We start from the raw sequence: 17,753 nt of genomic DNA, 5'->3' as shown, positions 1-17,753 counted from the left end.
GTGGACACTTAGGTTGCTTCCATGTCCTGGCTATTGTAAATAGAGCTGCAATGAACATTGTGGTACATGACTCTTCTGGAATTATGGTTTTCTCAGGGTATATGCCCAGTAGTGGGATTGCTGGGTCGTATGGTAGTTCTATTTTTAGTTTTTTAAGGAACTTCCATATTGTTCTCCATAGTGGCTGTATCAATTTACATTTCCACCAACAGTGCAAGAGGGTTCCCTTTTCTCCACACCCTCTCCAGCATTTATCGTTTGTAGATTTTTTTGATGCTGGCCATTCTGACTGGTGTGAGGTGATTCCTCGTTGTAGTTTTGATTTGCATTTCTCTAATGATTAGTGATGTTGAGCATCCGTTCATGTGTTTGTTGGCAATCGGTATATCTTCTTCGGAGAAATGTCTATTTAGGTCTTCTGCCCATTTTTTGATTAGGTTGTTTGTTTTTTTGATATTGAGCTGCATGAGCTGCTTGTACATTTTGGAGATTAATCCTTTGTCAGTTTATTCGTTTGCAAATATTTTCTCCCATTCTGAGGGTTGTCTTTTGGTCTTGTTTATGCTTTCCTTTGCTGTGCAAAAGCTTTTAAGTTTCATTAGGCCCCATTTGTTTATTTTCATTTTTATTTCCATTTCTCAAGGAGGTGGGTCTAAAAGGATCTTGCTGTGATTTATGTCATGGAGTGTTCTGCCTATGTTTTCCTCTAAGAGTTTGATAGTGTCTGGCCTTACATTCAGGTCTTTAATCCATTTTGAGTTTATTTTTGTGTATGGTGTTGGGAGTGTTCTAATTTCATTCTTTTACATGTAGCTGTCCAGTTTTCTCAGCACCACTTATTGAAGAAGCTGTCTTTTCTCCACTGTATATTCTTGCCTCCTTTATCAAACATAAGGTGACCATACGTGCGTGGGTTTATATCTGGGCTTTCTATCCTGTTCCATTGATCTACATTTCTGTTTCTGTAAGGCATGATTTTTAAATGATCTGTGAAAAAAAATCCTAAGGCATAATCCTACTTTTCCTTATTTCTCTGCCCTAAACTCAACTCTTTTTTTAAAAAAATTGTCAGTTATATCCAAGTATACTTACTCCTAATAAAAACTACACTAATAAAAACTACAAAATAGTAAACTAATTGGTGAATCTGTAATTTGGAATTCTTTTATGTCAGCAAAACAACTACTCTACTCATCTCATTTGCCACTCTCCCAAAACACCAAACAATAAGCATGTTACAAAAACAAGTCATTTGATACCCTCCAAAACCCCAAATAAATTATGATTATCACAATTATCAGCATGTTAGTGTTCTACTTTGCTGGTATAATATCCACTGAGGTGCTGAGTTATTGTTTATATTTTTTAGTATGTGTTTTTGACTTTGAGTCAGAGGCATATTTCTTATGCATTTTCCCTTTGTTTAAACTGCTAAGGAAATGGTATCCTTCCTTGCTTCCAAATATATTCTATCCAGTATGACTATAATGATGGCAAAATGTCATCTTAATAAAAATCAATAGGTTTAAATTTATTTTAAGGAAAAAAACACACAAACAAAAGACAGTTATGGTGACTTTTTAAAACATATATAAGAACCATGTAAAATGATTACTTGTAAAAATTTCTGATGAAGGCTAATTTTGGTCTTTTGGGTATTAGGCATGAGTATTTTGATATCAAGTCTTCTTAATAACCTGAAGTATTTCAAAGAAATCCTAGTATTTTACCTATGAATTATCTAAATGCAAAGCATTCAAAACCAAAAAATTTTACCTAAAATTTTAGCCAATATTAAATGCTAAAACTTCAATTTTTGATATAAAAACACTCGAAAGTTCTCCCAATACTCAAAGAAAACCCAGAACTGGAAAGAAGATTTTCTTCCAGTGAAGAGAGGAAAAAATTGCTAAATAATGGCATACCGCCTTCTGAAAAGTAATTAATTTTGTTTTACAGATTAGCTGAGGAATTTTAGTCCACAACCTTTAATTCTTCAAATATAATTTTTCTTCATTATTAAGATTAATGATAACACAACATTGTAAAGCAACTATACTCCAATAAAAATTAATTAAAAATAGATTAATGATGCTTTATCAACTCTGCTGTAATATTTAAAATAAAAATAAATCCCTGTACCTTCAAAATAGCATATAAACACAGCTTTAGTTATTCACAACCAGAGGAATAACTAAAGCTGTGTTTAATGGGGCATAATAGAATCAGAGGAATTCACACAAATTATACTCTGTAAACTACATTGTGGACTTACTTATGGCTGGAATCCCTGCTCCCGGTTATCCTGTATTATGTTATAGGATGAACTGGATCTTACACATTTACCACTTTGTTTCAAGATCCCCACAGAACAAAGACACTTTGCCTGGTCATTAATGAATCAATTACAGGAAAAATCAGGGAGTGAGCAAATGTTCAAATGTTGTACCATCAAAAAGAATACCTAGTTGGTTTACTTACCCAAACTACTGAAAGCTACAGTTTTTCACAAATATGTTCTGATATGTTTAATTAGAAATAGGCTTTATGTCACAAAGTCGAATAACATTCCTCTATATGAACATCCTTCAGTTTTACTTACGAAGACACTGGGGTTACTTTTTAATTTTAAAAAATTCAAAACCTCATACAGAAAATAAAAGATACTCACAGGCATTCATCACTAGGTCCCCACGAATTTCTGGTTTCCAGTCATCCCATGATGTCTCAAAGCCATCAGCAAAACGGATACAAAAGTTTTTGAAATGCCCTTTACTAACTAGAGATTCTGAAGAACAAGCAGTGATGAGAGTACTTTCAATGGTCAGTACTAAAGCAGAACCAGTGTCAAGGTCTCCAGTGTGATTAGACTGCAAAATATATTAAAGAAATGAGACAAAAGGTGACAACTTTTAAAATTTGGAAACCTCACAGGATTCATAAGATCAAACATCTAGAAAGGGTCAACCCTAGAGAGCTTCATTAAAAAGCAGTTTAGAAAGATGCCTACTTTTAAAATTAAATTGCTCATGTGAAATGCATTGCCATGTGCATTTTTTTTAAACTAAACTTGCAAAAGGCTAAATATCTGTTCTTTTTATCTCAAGCCTTTTAGTTTGTGGGGAACATTTTCATTTTGACAACCATCCCTGGTGTGTAAGGCCTTCCTGAGCTCTGTCCATCATGTCATTAAAATATTATCATTTTTGAACTCCTGAAGCACAAACATACCACGTTGCCAATCCTCAACTCAGAGTTTTTCTTAACACTGTTTTGCCAAACAAAATACTTAAAGATAAATTCATTCAACAACTGGTTACAGGTTAAGGTATATTATAACAGTAAAATGTAGACCTCTGTGTTTGTTATAACTGTAACTTCTTAGCCTAACAAGGGGTTCACAGCCTTTTCCCTCACACACATGTGCATGCAAATATGTATTCCTGAGAACTGGTCCTAAATCACAAAGAGTAAATTTTTGCTTTATCCAGTACACATAACTTGGAAGTTTTGTTACCATTAAATATTATAGTTTAAAAGAATTTTGAAATTCCCTACCCCGTTTTAGATAAAGTTATTAAACATTATTATATAGCACCCTTAAATATCCTTTGTTTCTATTTTATTATCAAGTGTATGCCAAAGATGTCTTGGCTAAATACAAAACAAATAAAAAATTTTGAAAACTAAGCTGCTTATTTTCCAAGGTAAAAATTAAGATTTATTAGATGGGTGTCAATCTCATTACTATTATGAGGCATATCAGAATGCTTCAGAGAAAAGTCTCATGAAATTGATATTTAATACACTGTGGATAAATAACGGTTGAAGGAGTTCAATCTTAATTGCTATCTACTAAACTCAAATTATAAACTGTTATCCTGAAAAGCTTATTGTTATACTCTATATACATAAAAATGGTTTCTAGAAATGTCTGGCTCTTAATCTTGGACTGTGATTCGATTTTTTATACCTGTGCAGTATTTGTGATAGGCAGGCAAATTCCCAGATCATTCACAGTGAGCTGGAGGAAGAGAGTCCCAAACGCCTGGGCTGACGTTTGCTGGATACCAGGCAACATATCTACCACTTCCTTTGTAGCCATATGAATATCTTTATGTAAAGCCATTCGTTGTTCATTCCAATTGTCATAGGCAGCCTTATAATTCAGCCAAAACAGCACAGCTTTTGATAATTAAGACAGGGCAGAAGGAAAATTAAAATAAAAACTGTAAAGCTATATGGCAAGTAAACCTCTAGAGCTGCAAAATCCTGTTGATTAATAAAAATTACTCCCAGAAAATTGTAGCATTAGAATTTGAAAGGATCTAAGAGGATACAGTCAACTTGAGAAATGAAAAAAGCAGAAAGCAGGCGACTGCAAAGTGGCAAAAGAAGAAAATCCAGGTCCATTCATTCATTCAATGAATTAGTTGTGAAATGCCTACTATATATGCTAGGCATTGGCATGGAATAACAAATGAAAACACACATGGACCTTGACCATATACAGCTTTCTGTTGCAACAGTTAAAAATTCTTGAAGGAGAGGTACGTAATACTGGGAGTATACATTAATAAAGTGTGATTTAGAGAGAGAAGTCGAAGACATTTGAGTTTGTAACAAGAATTGAAAACTTAAGGTAAACCATCATTTAATGCAGTATATACAAGGAGGAGTCTAAAGAGAGATAAAGATGAAGGGGCCAGAGAAGTAGAAGGAAAAGCAGGTGTTATGTCATGGACACAAAGAGTAGAAAGTACTTTAAGGAGTTGTTGAAAGTTGATCAAAAGTTGGTAAGATGAGAAATGAAAAAAAAAAAAAAAAACGTGCACCAGATTTAGCAAAATAAAATGGTAAGGGCAGTTTTCTAACAAAATGTCTTATCACCAGCCAATGCCCACCACCGATTTAAATCTTTTATGGCTTCATAAATGGTTCTTCATTACTTCTAAAATACAATTCCTATTTGCCCAAGACACATTAATTAGATCCTATCTATCGTTCAGCCTTATTTCCCATTATTTTCTTTTATAAAAGTGGCTGCTGTATTTTCTTAGACCTCTGTGCTCATATATATTCATTCATGTTCTTTCTCACTTGGCAAATCTTTATTTAGTTCTTAACTACATGCCTGGGACTGTTCTGGGCCTTCAGATACAGAGGTAAATAGGACAAGCTTTCACTTCCTGTCTCCTTGGTGAACTCCTAACTCCAAGTTGAATCTGAAAATTTAGTTTCTCCTCTGAGAAGCACAGAGAAAGTGAGAGACACCCTCAGATATAAGGGGAAAAAAAAGAAGTGTGTGTGTGTGTGTGTGTGTGTGTGTGTGTGTATGTATATATATATATATCTCTCTCTACTCTGTAGTCTACTTTGTTCTCTTTCCCACTGAACTGAGATCTCCTTGAGGGCAGAGATCCTGTTTTCCATATTTGTATTCCACTTCTAGACAGTTAACAATAAATGTTTATAGAATAAATGAATAAAGACAGTGCTAAGACAATTGGGTGCAATAGTTATCCAAGCCAAAAAATTTAAAATTCTGAATCAGACATTCCTATAGATCCATGTAAAAAGCAAATAACTTTAAAAAGTAAAGTAACTCCAAAAACTGATGGTAGTAAGCAAGAAACTTTTTTTGGATGCTCACATTTCAAATTTAAGAGACATTTAGCTGTCAAGCATTTAAACTGGTAAACTACAGATGATTTTTTCTAGCATTACCAAAACATTTCTAAATCTAACAAGACAGTATTGATAGACTTCATCTTACCTCTATCAAAGGCCACAGGCTGTGCATAAACAATTGGTCTATTCAGGGTAATAAGCACGGCTTCCCTATCTGAAGAACCACTGATTTCTTCTCGCAGGGCATTTCTTAACCCAATTCTAGTTTTAAAATAGGCAACCTGATGAAAATCAGAACCAGCTTCCTCATAAACCTAAAATAAAATTAAAAGCTCAATAAAATCAAATAATGGAAAATATTTTAATTTAAAAAATTAGAAGTTTTAACACCATTAATGGTATTGTTCACTAAAAGAACTACAGTACATTTTTCTCTATTTTATTTGTCAATGATAAATTCCTGATACTCTGTACCATAAACACTTGAAATTAATATACAATATGGATGGGTATATAAGAAATAAATAGGAAGTCATACATAAAATTCATACAAAAGCTAGGATTAGGGCCATAGCCTCAATGGCAATATATTAAATGTTTCAAGATAATCAGATCCTCTCTCCTCTCGAACTGTGTTTCTATTTGAAAAAATTACTGTTTTTCTAGAGATGACATGAAATTTTTGTTCATTTATTCCCCCACATAATCTTTAATATAGCCACTCAGTTTTGAAAAGTGACTGGTATACTTTTAATCTTCAAACTAAAGAAGGAAAAAGGTTAAATCTACATAATAATTTTTAGCAAAAATAATAGTATAATTCCCTGATGAGCTGTGAAAGTTAATTTTTATACAACAGAAATCTGATTTACTGTTGTATATATACACATTTTTTTTAAAACTTTACATGTTTAATATTATAGCATGCAAAATTTGCCATTATCAAACAGGACAGCTAAGAAACTTAGTAACATTTTAAAGACTAACCAATGCTAGTACAAAGTGTTGAAATAAAAAATACTGTTTAACAAAATCAAGAGAAATTATAAACGAATATTTATGAAGATACTAGATTCAAGTTTCATGTGATTGCATTTGCACTGAACAATATACCACCAATATACTCAATGAAATACCAAGGTAAAATTATAAGGGCCTTCTTAAATGATTTTTTATTAGAATTTACAATCAGATTTTACGAACTTCAACTCAATACTTTTTAAAGTATAGTAATACTTAAAGTAGTTTAAATTGATGTGCAAAGTTTAAAAGCCAGAGTTTTAATATCAACATATTCAGCACTCACCTGATGTTTAACAATTTGTCCTAATGCCAGATTTAAATCCACTTGGCATTTACCAAACAGTTTCAGATAGCTGCTACTTCCTGGTGAAGCTTTGGTTTGAAGTCGGTTCGAAAGTTCCAGTTCAATCAGTCCAGTTTCAAATCTCACAGCTCTCATTGAGGGAGTTGTGGCCGTTACTTGAATACCCTAGCAGATTATATGTTTGGAGGAAAAAAAGAATCTTAAATCAACAATGTACACCCACACAAATGAAATCTTTCAATATATGATAAATAAAACAGCCATGTTTTTAAACACACATAGGATGCCTGATGAACTAATAAAACTGGCAACATCCTTTAATTTCTCATGTCAGTCGGAACTTTTTTAGCTATTAAATTTTATTCCAGTATTCTGTATTTAAAATATAGACTGTTCATGTGTTAAATACATTAATTACAAGTAAATAACTATTTGGTAAGAATGATTTTTATTTTTAAGAACACTAATATCGTAAATATTGGAAATAACGTTTCTATTAAGGTATTATTTTAACTGGACAAAATATTTCTTACAGAGTAATTTATAACAGCAATAATTAGAAAAAAAGTCAAAAGGTTCATCTGAAGGAAGTAGTTAAATTGTTACAACTGTATAATATATAGCACAGCTGTTCAAAAAGATAAAGTGGATCTAAATGTTCTGACATGGAAAGGTATTCAAGGTTTTTAAAAATGCAGAAATATATACATATATAAAAATACAAATAGGAAAACGTCCTAAAGGATATTCAATTGTTAAAGCTTCTTCTGTGCACGGACAGGGTTATACTTCAGTTTTATTTTCTATTTGGCATACTCATATATCATATGGATTTTCTACAAGCATACATTAATTAAGTAGAAAAATACTTCTTAAAGAATCATTATTATATTATTATTTTTGTTACCTTAAACTGCAAGTTCAGGGAATAGAGTAGAATTTTAGGCTTATCTCCATCTGCTGTTCCATCATGTTCGTTCCAAAGAGGAATAGGTTGCTCTCCACCTGAAAGAGGTTAAATAATTGAAGGTTTGAGGCAATTTCTTTAAAAGGAAAATAATAACTACTTTGTGTGCTTAAAAACACACATACACACAACATTTTCTTTTTCCTGATCATTAACTCAATCTTTAACAGGGAACTTTAGCCATGTCACATTTCACTGAGGCAGATATTATAAGATAGGGACAGTACTGCATATGTAGATATTTATTAAGAACATTTTATAAGAACTAGAACTAAGATCTCACAAGCTGCGTGGTACGGCCAGAAAAAAAAAAAAAGAACATTTTATAAGGACTAAATTAAGATATTATACGTATAATTACACCAAACATGATTATACACCTGAGAAAATATATTTGAGGGAAAAACAGTACAATGAAATAATTTCTTCAACCAAAAATGTGACCTTTGTCATTTATATTTGTGTGTCATAAACAAAAAAGAATGGAAGAAAAAATAAAGGTAGAGAAATAAAAAATAAGGTAATAATTAAGAGTGTGACAATAAACGTTTGGCCTATACATGAAAACAAAATACGGGCAGAGGACCCTGGGGATAAAGTTCCTATTAATAGACCATTTGTTGCCCAGGCATTGTGGCATTCAGGAAATAATGTTCTAATATTTTAAAATCCAACTTCTATCTCCACTTCTCCTCTCCTTATTGTAAAAACTTTTCTGTATGCTTACCTTTCAAATATTCTATCTTAAAATGATTCATCTTTTTCTATGTATATTGAATTTAGCATCATCCCAGGGAGCAAATATAAGTGGGATGGGAAGTTTTTTCCTAGTAGGTAATCAATTAATGTAATTCATCACATCAACAGGCTAAAGAAGAAAAATCACATTATCATATTACAGGATGCAGAAAAAGCATTTGACAAAAACCAACACCTATTGATAGTAAAGATTCTCAGTAAACTAGGAGCAGAGAACTTCCTCAACTCAATAGAGAATATCTACAAAAAACCTACAGCTGGTATGATCCTTAATGGTGAAAAGCTCTTAGTTTCCTCACTAAGATAAGGTACAAACCAAGGATGTCCACTCTTACCACTTCTTTTCAACATCATACAAGAAGTCCTAGCTAATGCAATACAACAAGAAAAGGGAAAAAAAAGATATACAGATTGGGAAGGAAGAAATAAAACTGTCTCTGTTCACAAATGACCTGATCATCTATGTAGAAGTTCCTGGAACCAATAAGTGATTATAGCAAGACTGCAGGATACAAGGTTAATAATATAAAAAGGTCAGTCACTTTCCTATATACCAGCAATAAACAGTGGAATGTGAAATTAAAAACACAATACTATTTACATTAGCACCACAAAAAATAAGATACTTAAGTATAAATTAACAATATATATACAAGATCTACATGAAAAAACCTACAAAACTCTGATAATGTCAGTTCTTCCCAACTTGCTCTCTAGATTCAATGCAACCCCAGCCAAAATCCTACCAAGTTATTTTGTGGATATCGACAAACTCATTCTAAGGTGTACGTGAAGGGACAAAATACCCAGAATAGCCAATAAAATATTGAAGGAGAAGACCAAAACTAGAAGACTTAAACTACCTGACTTCAAAACTACAAGCTAATCCAGACAGTGTGGTACTTGTGAAATAACAGACAAAAAGATCAATGGAACAGAAGGGAGAGCCCAAAAATAGATCCACATAAATATAATCAACTAATCTTTGACAAATGAGCAAAGGCAATACAATTGAGCAAAAGCAATACAATGGAGCAAAGATACAGTCTTTTCAACATATGTTGCTAGAATACAAAAAAATACATGCAAAAAAATACATCTAGATATAGACCTTAAACCTGTCACAAAAATTAACTCATAATGGATCACAGGCCTAAAGGTAAAACACAAAACTACAAAAATCATATAAGATAACAAAGGAGAAAACCTTAATGACCTTCTGTATGACAATGACTTTTTGGATACAACACCAAAGGCATGATCCATGAAAGAAAGAATTGATAAATTAGACTTCTTAAAAATTTTTTATTTTAATTTTAATTTTTTTTGGTCACACCACACAGAATGAGGGATCTTAGTCCCCCAACCAGGGATCAAACTTGCACCCCTTGCAGTGGAAGCATGGAGTCTTAACCACTGGACCACCAGGGAAGTCCCAAGCTAGACTTTATTAAAATTAAAAACTTCTGCTCTGAGAAGAGTGTTAAGAGAATAACAAGACAAGCCACAACTGGGAGAAAATATTTCCAAAAGATACATTTGTAAAGGACCATTATCCAAAATATGCAAAGAGCTCTTAAACTCAACAATAAGAAAACAACCTGATTAAAAATGGGCCAAACATTTTAATAGACACCTCACCAAAGAAGATATACAGATGGCAAATAAGCACATGAAAAGGTGCTTCACATCATGTCATCAGGGAAATGCAAATTAAAACCACAGTAAGATACCACTGCACACCCATCAGAATATCCAAAATCTAAAACAGTGACAAACAACACAAAATGCTGGGGGGATGTGGAGCAAAAGGAACTTTCATTCATTTCTGGTGGGAATGCAAACTGGTACAGTCACTTTGGAAGACAGTTTGGCAGTTTCCTATAAAACTAAACATACTTTTATATGATCCATATGATCCAGCAATCTTGCACTTTGTCAGTTACCAAAAGGAGATGAAAACTTATGTCCACACAGAAACCTGCATATGGATGTTTACAGCACCTTAATTCATAATGGCCAAAACCTCGAAGCAACCAAGGGAGGAATAAATAGGCAAAGAACAGAGGATTTTTAGGGCAGTGGAACTACTCTGTAGGATATTATAATGATGGATACACGTCATTATACATTTGTTCAAACCCACCGAATGTACAATGCCAAGAGTGAATCCTAATGTAAACTATGGGCTTTTGGTGATAATGGTGTGTCAATGTAGGTTTGTCAGTTGTAACAAACGTACCACTCTAATGGGGGACTTTGATAATGGGGGAGGCTATGCATGACTGAAGGCAGAGGGTATCTGGGAAATCTCTGTACCTTGCCCTCAATTTTGCCGTGAACCTAAAACTGCTCTAAAAAATAAAGTTGATTTTTAAAAAAGGCTATTTGTTTTGTTCATCTATCACTATCCTGAATATCTTTTACATAGTTTCAGAAAAAAAAATTTCTTTTAATTTAAAAGACAAGCTCTGCCTCTTACAAAATGTATTACATAATACTTTTAGTTTATAGAAATATCAGAGACACTATTAGTCACATTAAATCCACAGTTTCTACCTTGTTATGAATTAAATATAGACCTGGTCCAATTGTAAGAATGTAACCTCACTATATATATATTTCTCATTACATATAAATGGCTGTACATACTCAAAAATAGACCTCTTCTCTTTACTAAGTCAGTGCTTATCTACATCTTTCTGAAACCCAGGCAATCCATGGGCAGTAAGATTATAAGAACTGATTCTTCAAAAAAGAATTTTCCTAACAAACTTGATGATGATTGTGAACATGAGTATTCCTATGCAATAGAAAATGTCCTAAAGCTAAATGTAACGTGAAGGAAAAGCATGAGGAAAAAGTTTAAGAAACAAATAAGGAAAATAATCATGAAGATTATGGGAGAGTAGGGAAGCAATATAGAGATGAGAATACTAAGAAATGTGGCTACAGGGATTCTAAGTATTCCCTCTCAATAATCTGTTACATTCTCTGGTTTTGAAAAAGATAAGGGGACATCTGTGCTCCATGAGGCCCTGGGCCAGCTGGATGATATGTGATTTACATTTCAGCTATTTTCCTAGGGTTCATGCTGTCTCTACAGTCAGGAAGGAATGGTTCAGGGAGCAGATCTAGCCACTAAATGACTTTGGCATCATTATCTGATTTCTCTATTCTTCACAGTGATTAGCAAGTCTTCATGGTTAGAACATTAATTTCCAGTCTTCTTTTCCAGTTCATTATTCATAGACCTAGGGATACACTTTACTTATAACTCCTAACTGAATGTAATTCAAAGGTTAAGAAAAGCCTTTCTTTTTCATCAAAACCACTTTGACAGCTTACAGTACCAGACTAATACGAGGAACTCTATAATCCTAGCTTTTTACCGTAAGATACAAGATTAGTTAATGGAAAAGTCTGTTTTTTAGTTATACATATTCAGCAATAGCAGTCTTGAAAATACTCTTTAAAACTCATAAAAAATTACCAACTTGAAATATTCTTTACTTTCACATTATAGACAATGTTCTAATGTGATATCAACCAGGTAAATGGGCCACATTAAAACTTCTATATGGTCTCCAAGTAGAGACACCTTCAGTGGCAGAAGGGGCTTCTGCTATGTATTCATCCCTCCCTTAATGGTTTGTATTCAACCATTTTTAGAAAAATTCCAAGACTACCAATTGATCTGATTTTTATATTAACTTGTAAAATTCTATAGCTCTGCTAGGCTTCTTCAATGTGATCATTAAGTAGCTTCCTGACCTCAGATACAACCAGAACCAACCCACGAGAACCAGGAAAATCTCTTGCTCACACAGCTGCTACATAATTTAATTCCCTAATCCATGGTCTGTCCTCCTTCAGGGCCTTATCAAACACTGGTCCATAAGCTCTGCCTGAATCTTCTCTACTTCTCCTTTCTTGCCAAATGAGGCTTCACTTGTGAGGTTTTGAATATGACTTCCTCTGTGAAGCCTTTTCTGATTCCTTAGGCTACGTTAATTTCTCCTTTGACACAGACATAGCACCTTCTTCTTGTCATTCAGAGAACTCATCACAAATATAGTGTACTATCTAGATACTTAATAAATTTGTAAAATGAATGAATTTATCCATCAACATGGAGGAATCTCCTCTCGATGCCAATTTATAGATGAGGCTTAACTATTATTTTAACATGATTATATGCATACTGAAATATTCAGCCTCAAGAACTGTTATACAGTCAACTTGTTTTCCACCCTAATGCCTCTTAATACTTTACCTTGTGAATTAAAAATCAATTAATTGTTTAAATCAAACATATATTTCTGGTTAAAATATAAAATAGTGATTAAGAAGCTCACTTATAATCTGATCTTGAGGAATAGCAAAAATATAATAAGGATTGCTATAGACAATTTACCATGTGGCCAGCATACTGTCACCATCTGATACAGATTAAAATCGAAATCTTAATACTGATCTAAATTTTGTTCCCAAATGATTAAGATTAGTTTAGTTAACAGACACACACTAAGCTTTTTCTTTTTGTAAGGGAAGCATAAGGGACCTTTGTTTAATTTATAAATTGTAAATGCATATATTACATATGACAAAAGTAATAAGCAAAACAATCTGTAGGTGAGAAAGCCATAAAAGGAATGCAGAGGGGCTTCCCTGGTGGCGCAGTGGTTGAGAGTCCGCCTGCCGATGCAGGAGACACGGGTTCGTGCTCCCGTCTGGGAAGATCCCACATGCCGCGGAGCGGCTGGGCCCATGAGCCATGGCCGCCGAGCCTGCGCGTCCGGAGCCTGTGCTCCGCAATGTGAGAGGCCACAATAGTGAGAGGCCCGCGTACCGCAAAAAAAAAAAAAAAAAAAAAAGGAATGCAGAATTTTTAGGGAGTTACTCAACAATTTCATCTAAATGATAGGATCGATACTCATACCACTGGTACATGGACCATCATATAGCCAATGAGAATAAAAACCTGCTGTATGTTCTGCACTATAAGTATCAAATCATCTTACCAGAAACTTTTTGTATTACTTCATTAACTTCCTTCATGAACACTTTCTGTACAAATACCAAGTGGTTTAGAAGATCGGTTGTAAGATTATGTTCGAAGGAACCAACCTGCCAAACAAAATCAGAATACTAGATTAACATATTGACTATATTAGTTTAAAATACATCTCACATAAGTCATGCCAAACTCTGAGGAAAAACAATTATCTACATGCTATTTGAAATGAAAATACTGAAGAAGGGTTAAAAATACTCAGATTCCCCAATACTCTACTGGCCTGACATTGTTATGAGCCATTCCCCCCATATTTTAAAATAACAGTAGCCAATAAGGTATGAGAAATCTTTTGAAAATGAATGAAAATTATACTCTAGGTAACTTGCTGATTGCAAAATTGAAATTTTATGTAGAGTAATATTTATTTTTAATGACCACTATTGTAGAGTTAGAAAGATGGACCAGTATAAGTGAAAGTAAATGTATTTACTCATTCAAATATTTATTGACCATCTGCATTAGGTGCTAAAGATACAGCTGTGAATAAAAATAACAAAATTATGGCTCTCATGAAGCTACATTTGAGTAAATTAGCAAATCAGATATACTAAAGTCAGCTTTACTATAATACATGTCCCATGATTAGTATAAAGCCCAAAATTTCTGGCAAGAATTAGTTAATAAATAGATTAAATAGAAAGCCGGCCCTAACTGGAGTTGAGTTTTATATTAGCGATGAATTGAAACATCCTTATAAGTAAGGCAAATACTTCAACATTTGTCACTTTGATAGTGTCCACATTTTGATCAAAAGTTAACAGCAAAAGAGATGTAGCAGTCTCTTCTTAGTCTAAGTTTCACTGGGCACTTTTATTTTATATATAGTAGTATCAAATGGGCAAAGATGATTTTCACATGTGTCTATTTTAGGCCATAGTTAAATGGGCAACTCTCAGAGAGATGCAACTTTAGATTCTTTCGAATGTTTGTAATTAACTGCATTCTTAGTAAATCTGGGATGGCGTTCTGCCCCAATTACAAACTTTATACCTTTATAATAGCTAATATTAGTAAGGAACTATGCAATATACTGCATTTGATTTGTTTTATTTTCTGTCAAATGAACCATTAATAACAGTATTGCTAAACTACAGTCTGGAACACTTATTCTTCAGTGTAGAAAGCACAAATGAAATATGCTTTATAATCCACCTTTTAGTAAATAAATATTTGACTTCTAGCATCTCGTACACGAGAAGTTCTAGGACAAGCAGAGTCTAAAGAAGGTAAACCAGACTTAAATATATCCTACTTAGCTGTAATATTTCTAGAAAGACGCCAAAGAGCATTCTTATAGATCCTTCAGATTCTAGAGAATAAAATTTATAAAACAAAGAGTTGGTAAATTGATTTTTGATAAGGTTGCAATTGTTTCTGACAAACTGACAAAGCAAGCTGAGGGACGAGCACACTGTGTGACTCCTACATCTCTCATTTGATAGTTGGGAGACTTAGGGAAAGTTATTTAATCTCTCTAAATTTGATTTTCTACTATAACAAATTAGGATGATAACAAATGGCCTACTTACCACAAATCAAATGAAAACATATCCAAATGCTTTTTAAACTTGTGATAATTGTACAGATATAAAGGGAAAATATAATGATGGAATCATGTATGCTGGCTTTCAAATTCCCTTAGTAAAGAAACTAGTCTGTGAATCTGCTTGTAATTATTTTATCTCTGTATGACCTTTATATTGTTAATAAGTATGTATACCTGGATGAATCATGTAACCTCTCTAACGGCTCAGTTTCTTTACTTGTAAAATGAGAATAAAATATCTACCTCAAAGGATTGATTTAAGGATTGTACAAGTCAATGAATATGAAGCACCTGACAAATGTTAGATACGCTTAGCGTTTTTATAATCAAATGAATCATGAAAATATTGTAGAGATGCATGTGAAACCCAATATAATAAATATGAATTCAAAGATGATTAAAACAAGAAAAAAAAGCATGTTTAAATAAAACTATAAGGAGAGAGACACATACAGATGTGTACGTAAACACACACACACACACACACACACCAGAGTAAAAAATTCTGTAGGAATAAATGATTTGATGATTTTTTTTGATCACTACATACTTTGGTACAACTAAAATTTGAAGGCTCCTAAATTACAAAGAGTAAGAAAATTAAAAAGTGAACTTACTTCTGCCACACAACGTAGATAATTTCCCTGTAAATAGTACCCTTGTTTAGAAGGCAGTTCATCTATACTCCACACCTGGTCTGAATAACTATCATGCTCTTCCATTATATATTTCCCTGACATAGTAACAGGAGGAAGGTTAAGACTGGCAGAAGGAGGAATGGTTGACATATCCGTGGCAGAAACTTTTGAAGTAAAACGCAATCTGTGATTTGGCAGCTCAAATGTAAATCTGGTCTGTGCACCTGTAAGAAATAAGGAAAGTTACTGTTTGTTGTTCAGGTGCTCATTCACTCATTCATTCCTTACTTTGTTCAACAAATGTGTCTATTAAAAAAAGTATGCATTTTCCAAACCTATGTTGAAAGATATGAGAAGGATATTTTAAATTTGCTTATAAAATATTTCCCATCTTTAAATATATGTATGGTTACTATAAAGCATCAGCCAGTATTATTAAGCCAGCAAATATCATTTATTAAGCCTACTAGGTGCCCAGCATTGTGTTAGGTGCTAGAGAAACACCTGTAAATGTTCTCTTTATTTCACGTAAGGTAGAAAAGAAACTGCCTTTATTATGAAAGAGTTAAAACAAGAGAAATTAAAGTGTAAAACAAAACAAAACAACAGCAATCCGCACAGTGTTTTATTCACAGAGAATAGTTAGCAGTTGATAACTTGCCTCTTGATCCTGACTCAGTATGGAAGGAAACAGTGAAATTGTCAAACCAACTAAATTATACTCAATGAAAACATTCGTCGAGTATAAAATTTTACAAAACATGTATCTTTGACCTTAACAATAATAATGGGACCATACTCCAAATAAGAATATGGTCTGAGTTTTAGTTTACTGTTGGTTCTAAACACTTAAATCAACAATTTGGCATGTAGTCGTTCAAACAATTATAAATACACAACCTGTACTATTTATTCAGGCTATATTTCTCCAACTATTTATTGAGGGCATTAAGGCGTAGCAGAAACCTTGTTAAAATCAAGATCTATTATTGCCTATTACATATACTGTCTAATGTATATGTGCATGTTCCTTTCCAACCAATCAAATCTACTGATACTGTTCTGTACATAAGCAATTCTCTCCACTCAAACATTAAACAGCCTATTTTGCCTACATTTAAAATTTATTATATATTCCTAGTATTCTCGATTGTGCCAGAAATAATTCTCTTTCTTCCACATACTAATTAAAGGGCACCTCCTATATGTCACATTCACTATATTCACTCACTATACAGTAACGTTTATACTTGGAATGAGTTATCCATAAACAGAAACACGCTCTCTCACCAACTGGTGCAACCGTGAAAGGCCAGATAGGTCACAACTGCTCTGATCTCCTCTTACTCACCAGGCAGAGTCATTGACTATGGCTTGCAGGCTGCAAGGGGTGCGGGCTGCCCTCCACAGTAGCTACCACTACTATTACTACCACCAACATTACCAAATAAAAACACAGACTGAAGTAATACTAGGCCTCAGGTCATCCCTTATCACTAGTATAGCCTTTTTTTTTTCCTACTGTTTTTGTCCCTTTCCTTTATTGCAAGGAGAATTATGGGTTGTTATCTGACTAGATATTTGACAATATGTTTTCTTTGCTCCTAAATATTCATATCTTCCTAGTTCCAAACTGACTATTTGGCTTTTGATCTGCTGCTTCTGTTGGCTCTTCTATTTCATGGATGCCCTGAATAAACAGACAAGAAGAGCCATTTAGCCCAATACCTGAAGGCCCAACACTTCTGACTCTGCAAAATATGGAAATTCACTTTAAAGTGCTTCTGTTTCTGATAAGAAAAGAT

General features: G+C 33.4%; 1 protein-coding gene across 2 annotated transcripts in view; it reads right to left on the bottom strand.

Annotated features, from left to right (window-relative positions):
* BLTP1 (bridge-like lipid transfer protein family member 1) overlaps nt 1-17,753 on the bottom strand; it is a 191,784-nt gene that overhangs the window by 45,236 nt on the left and 128,795 nt on the right. For both annotated transcript variants that reach the window (XM_060148668.1, XM_060148669.1), the window contains exons 51-57: nt 15,928-16,172; nt 13,709-13,814; nt 7,866-7,963; nt 6,938-7,123; nt 5,777-5,945; nt 3,974-4,185; nt 2,672-2,870 (exon numbers count right to left, since the gene is read on the bottom strand). In XM_060148668.1, coding sequence (XP_060004651.1) covers nt 2,672-2,870; nt 3,974-4,185; nt 5,777-5,945; nt 6,938-7,123; nt 7,866-7,963; nt 13,709-13,814; nt 15,928-16,172 — 1,215 coding nt within the window. The remainder of the gene's footprint in view (nt 1-2,671; nt 2,871-3,973; nt 4,186-5,776; nt 5,946-6,937; nt 7,124-7,865; nt 7,964-13,708; nt 13,815-15,927; nt 16,173-17,753) is intronic.

This window comes from Lagenorhynchus albirostris, chromosome 4, assembly GCF_949774975.1.
Source record: "Lagenorhynchus albirostris chromosome 4, mLagAlb1.1, whole genome shotgun sequence".
NCBI lineage: Eukaryota > Metazoa > Chordata > Mammalia > Artiodactyla > Delphinidae > Lagenorhynchus > Lagenorhynchus albirostris.
This window is presented reverse-complemented; position numbering and strand designations above follow the sequence as displayed.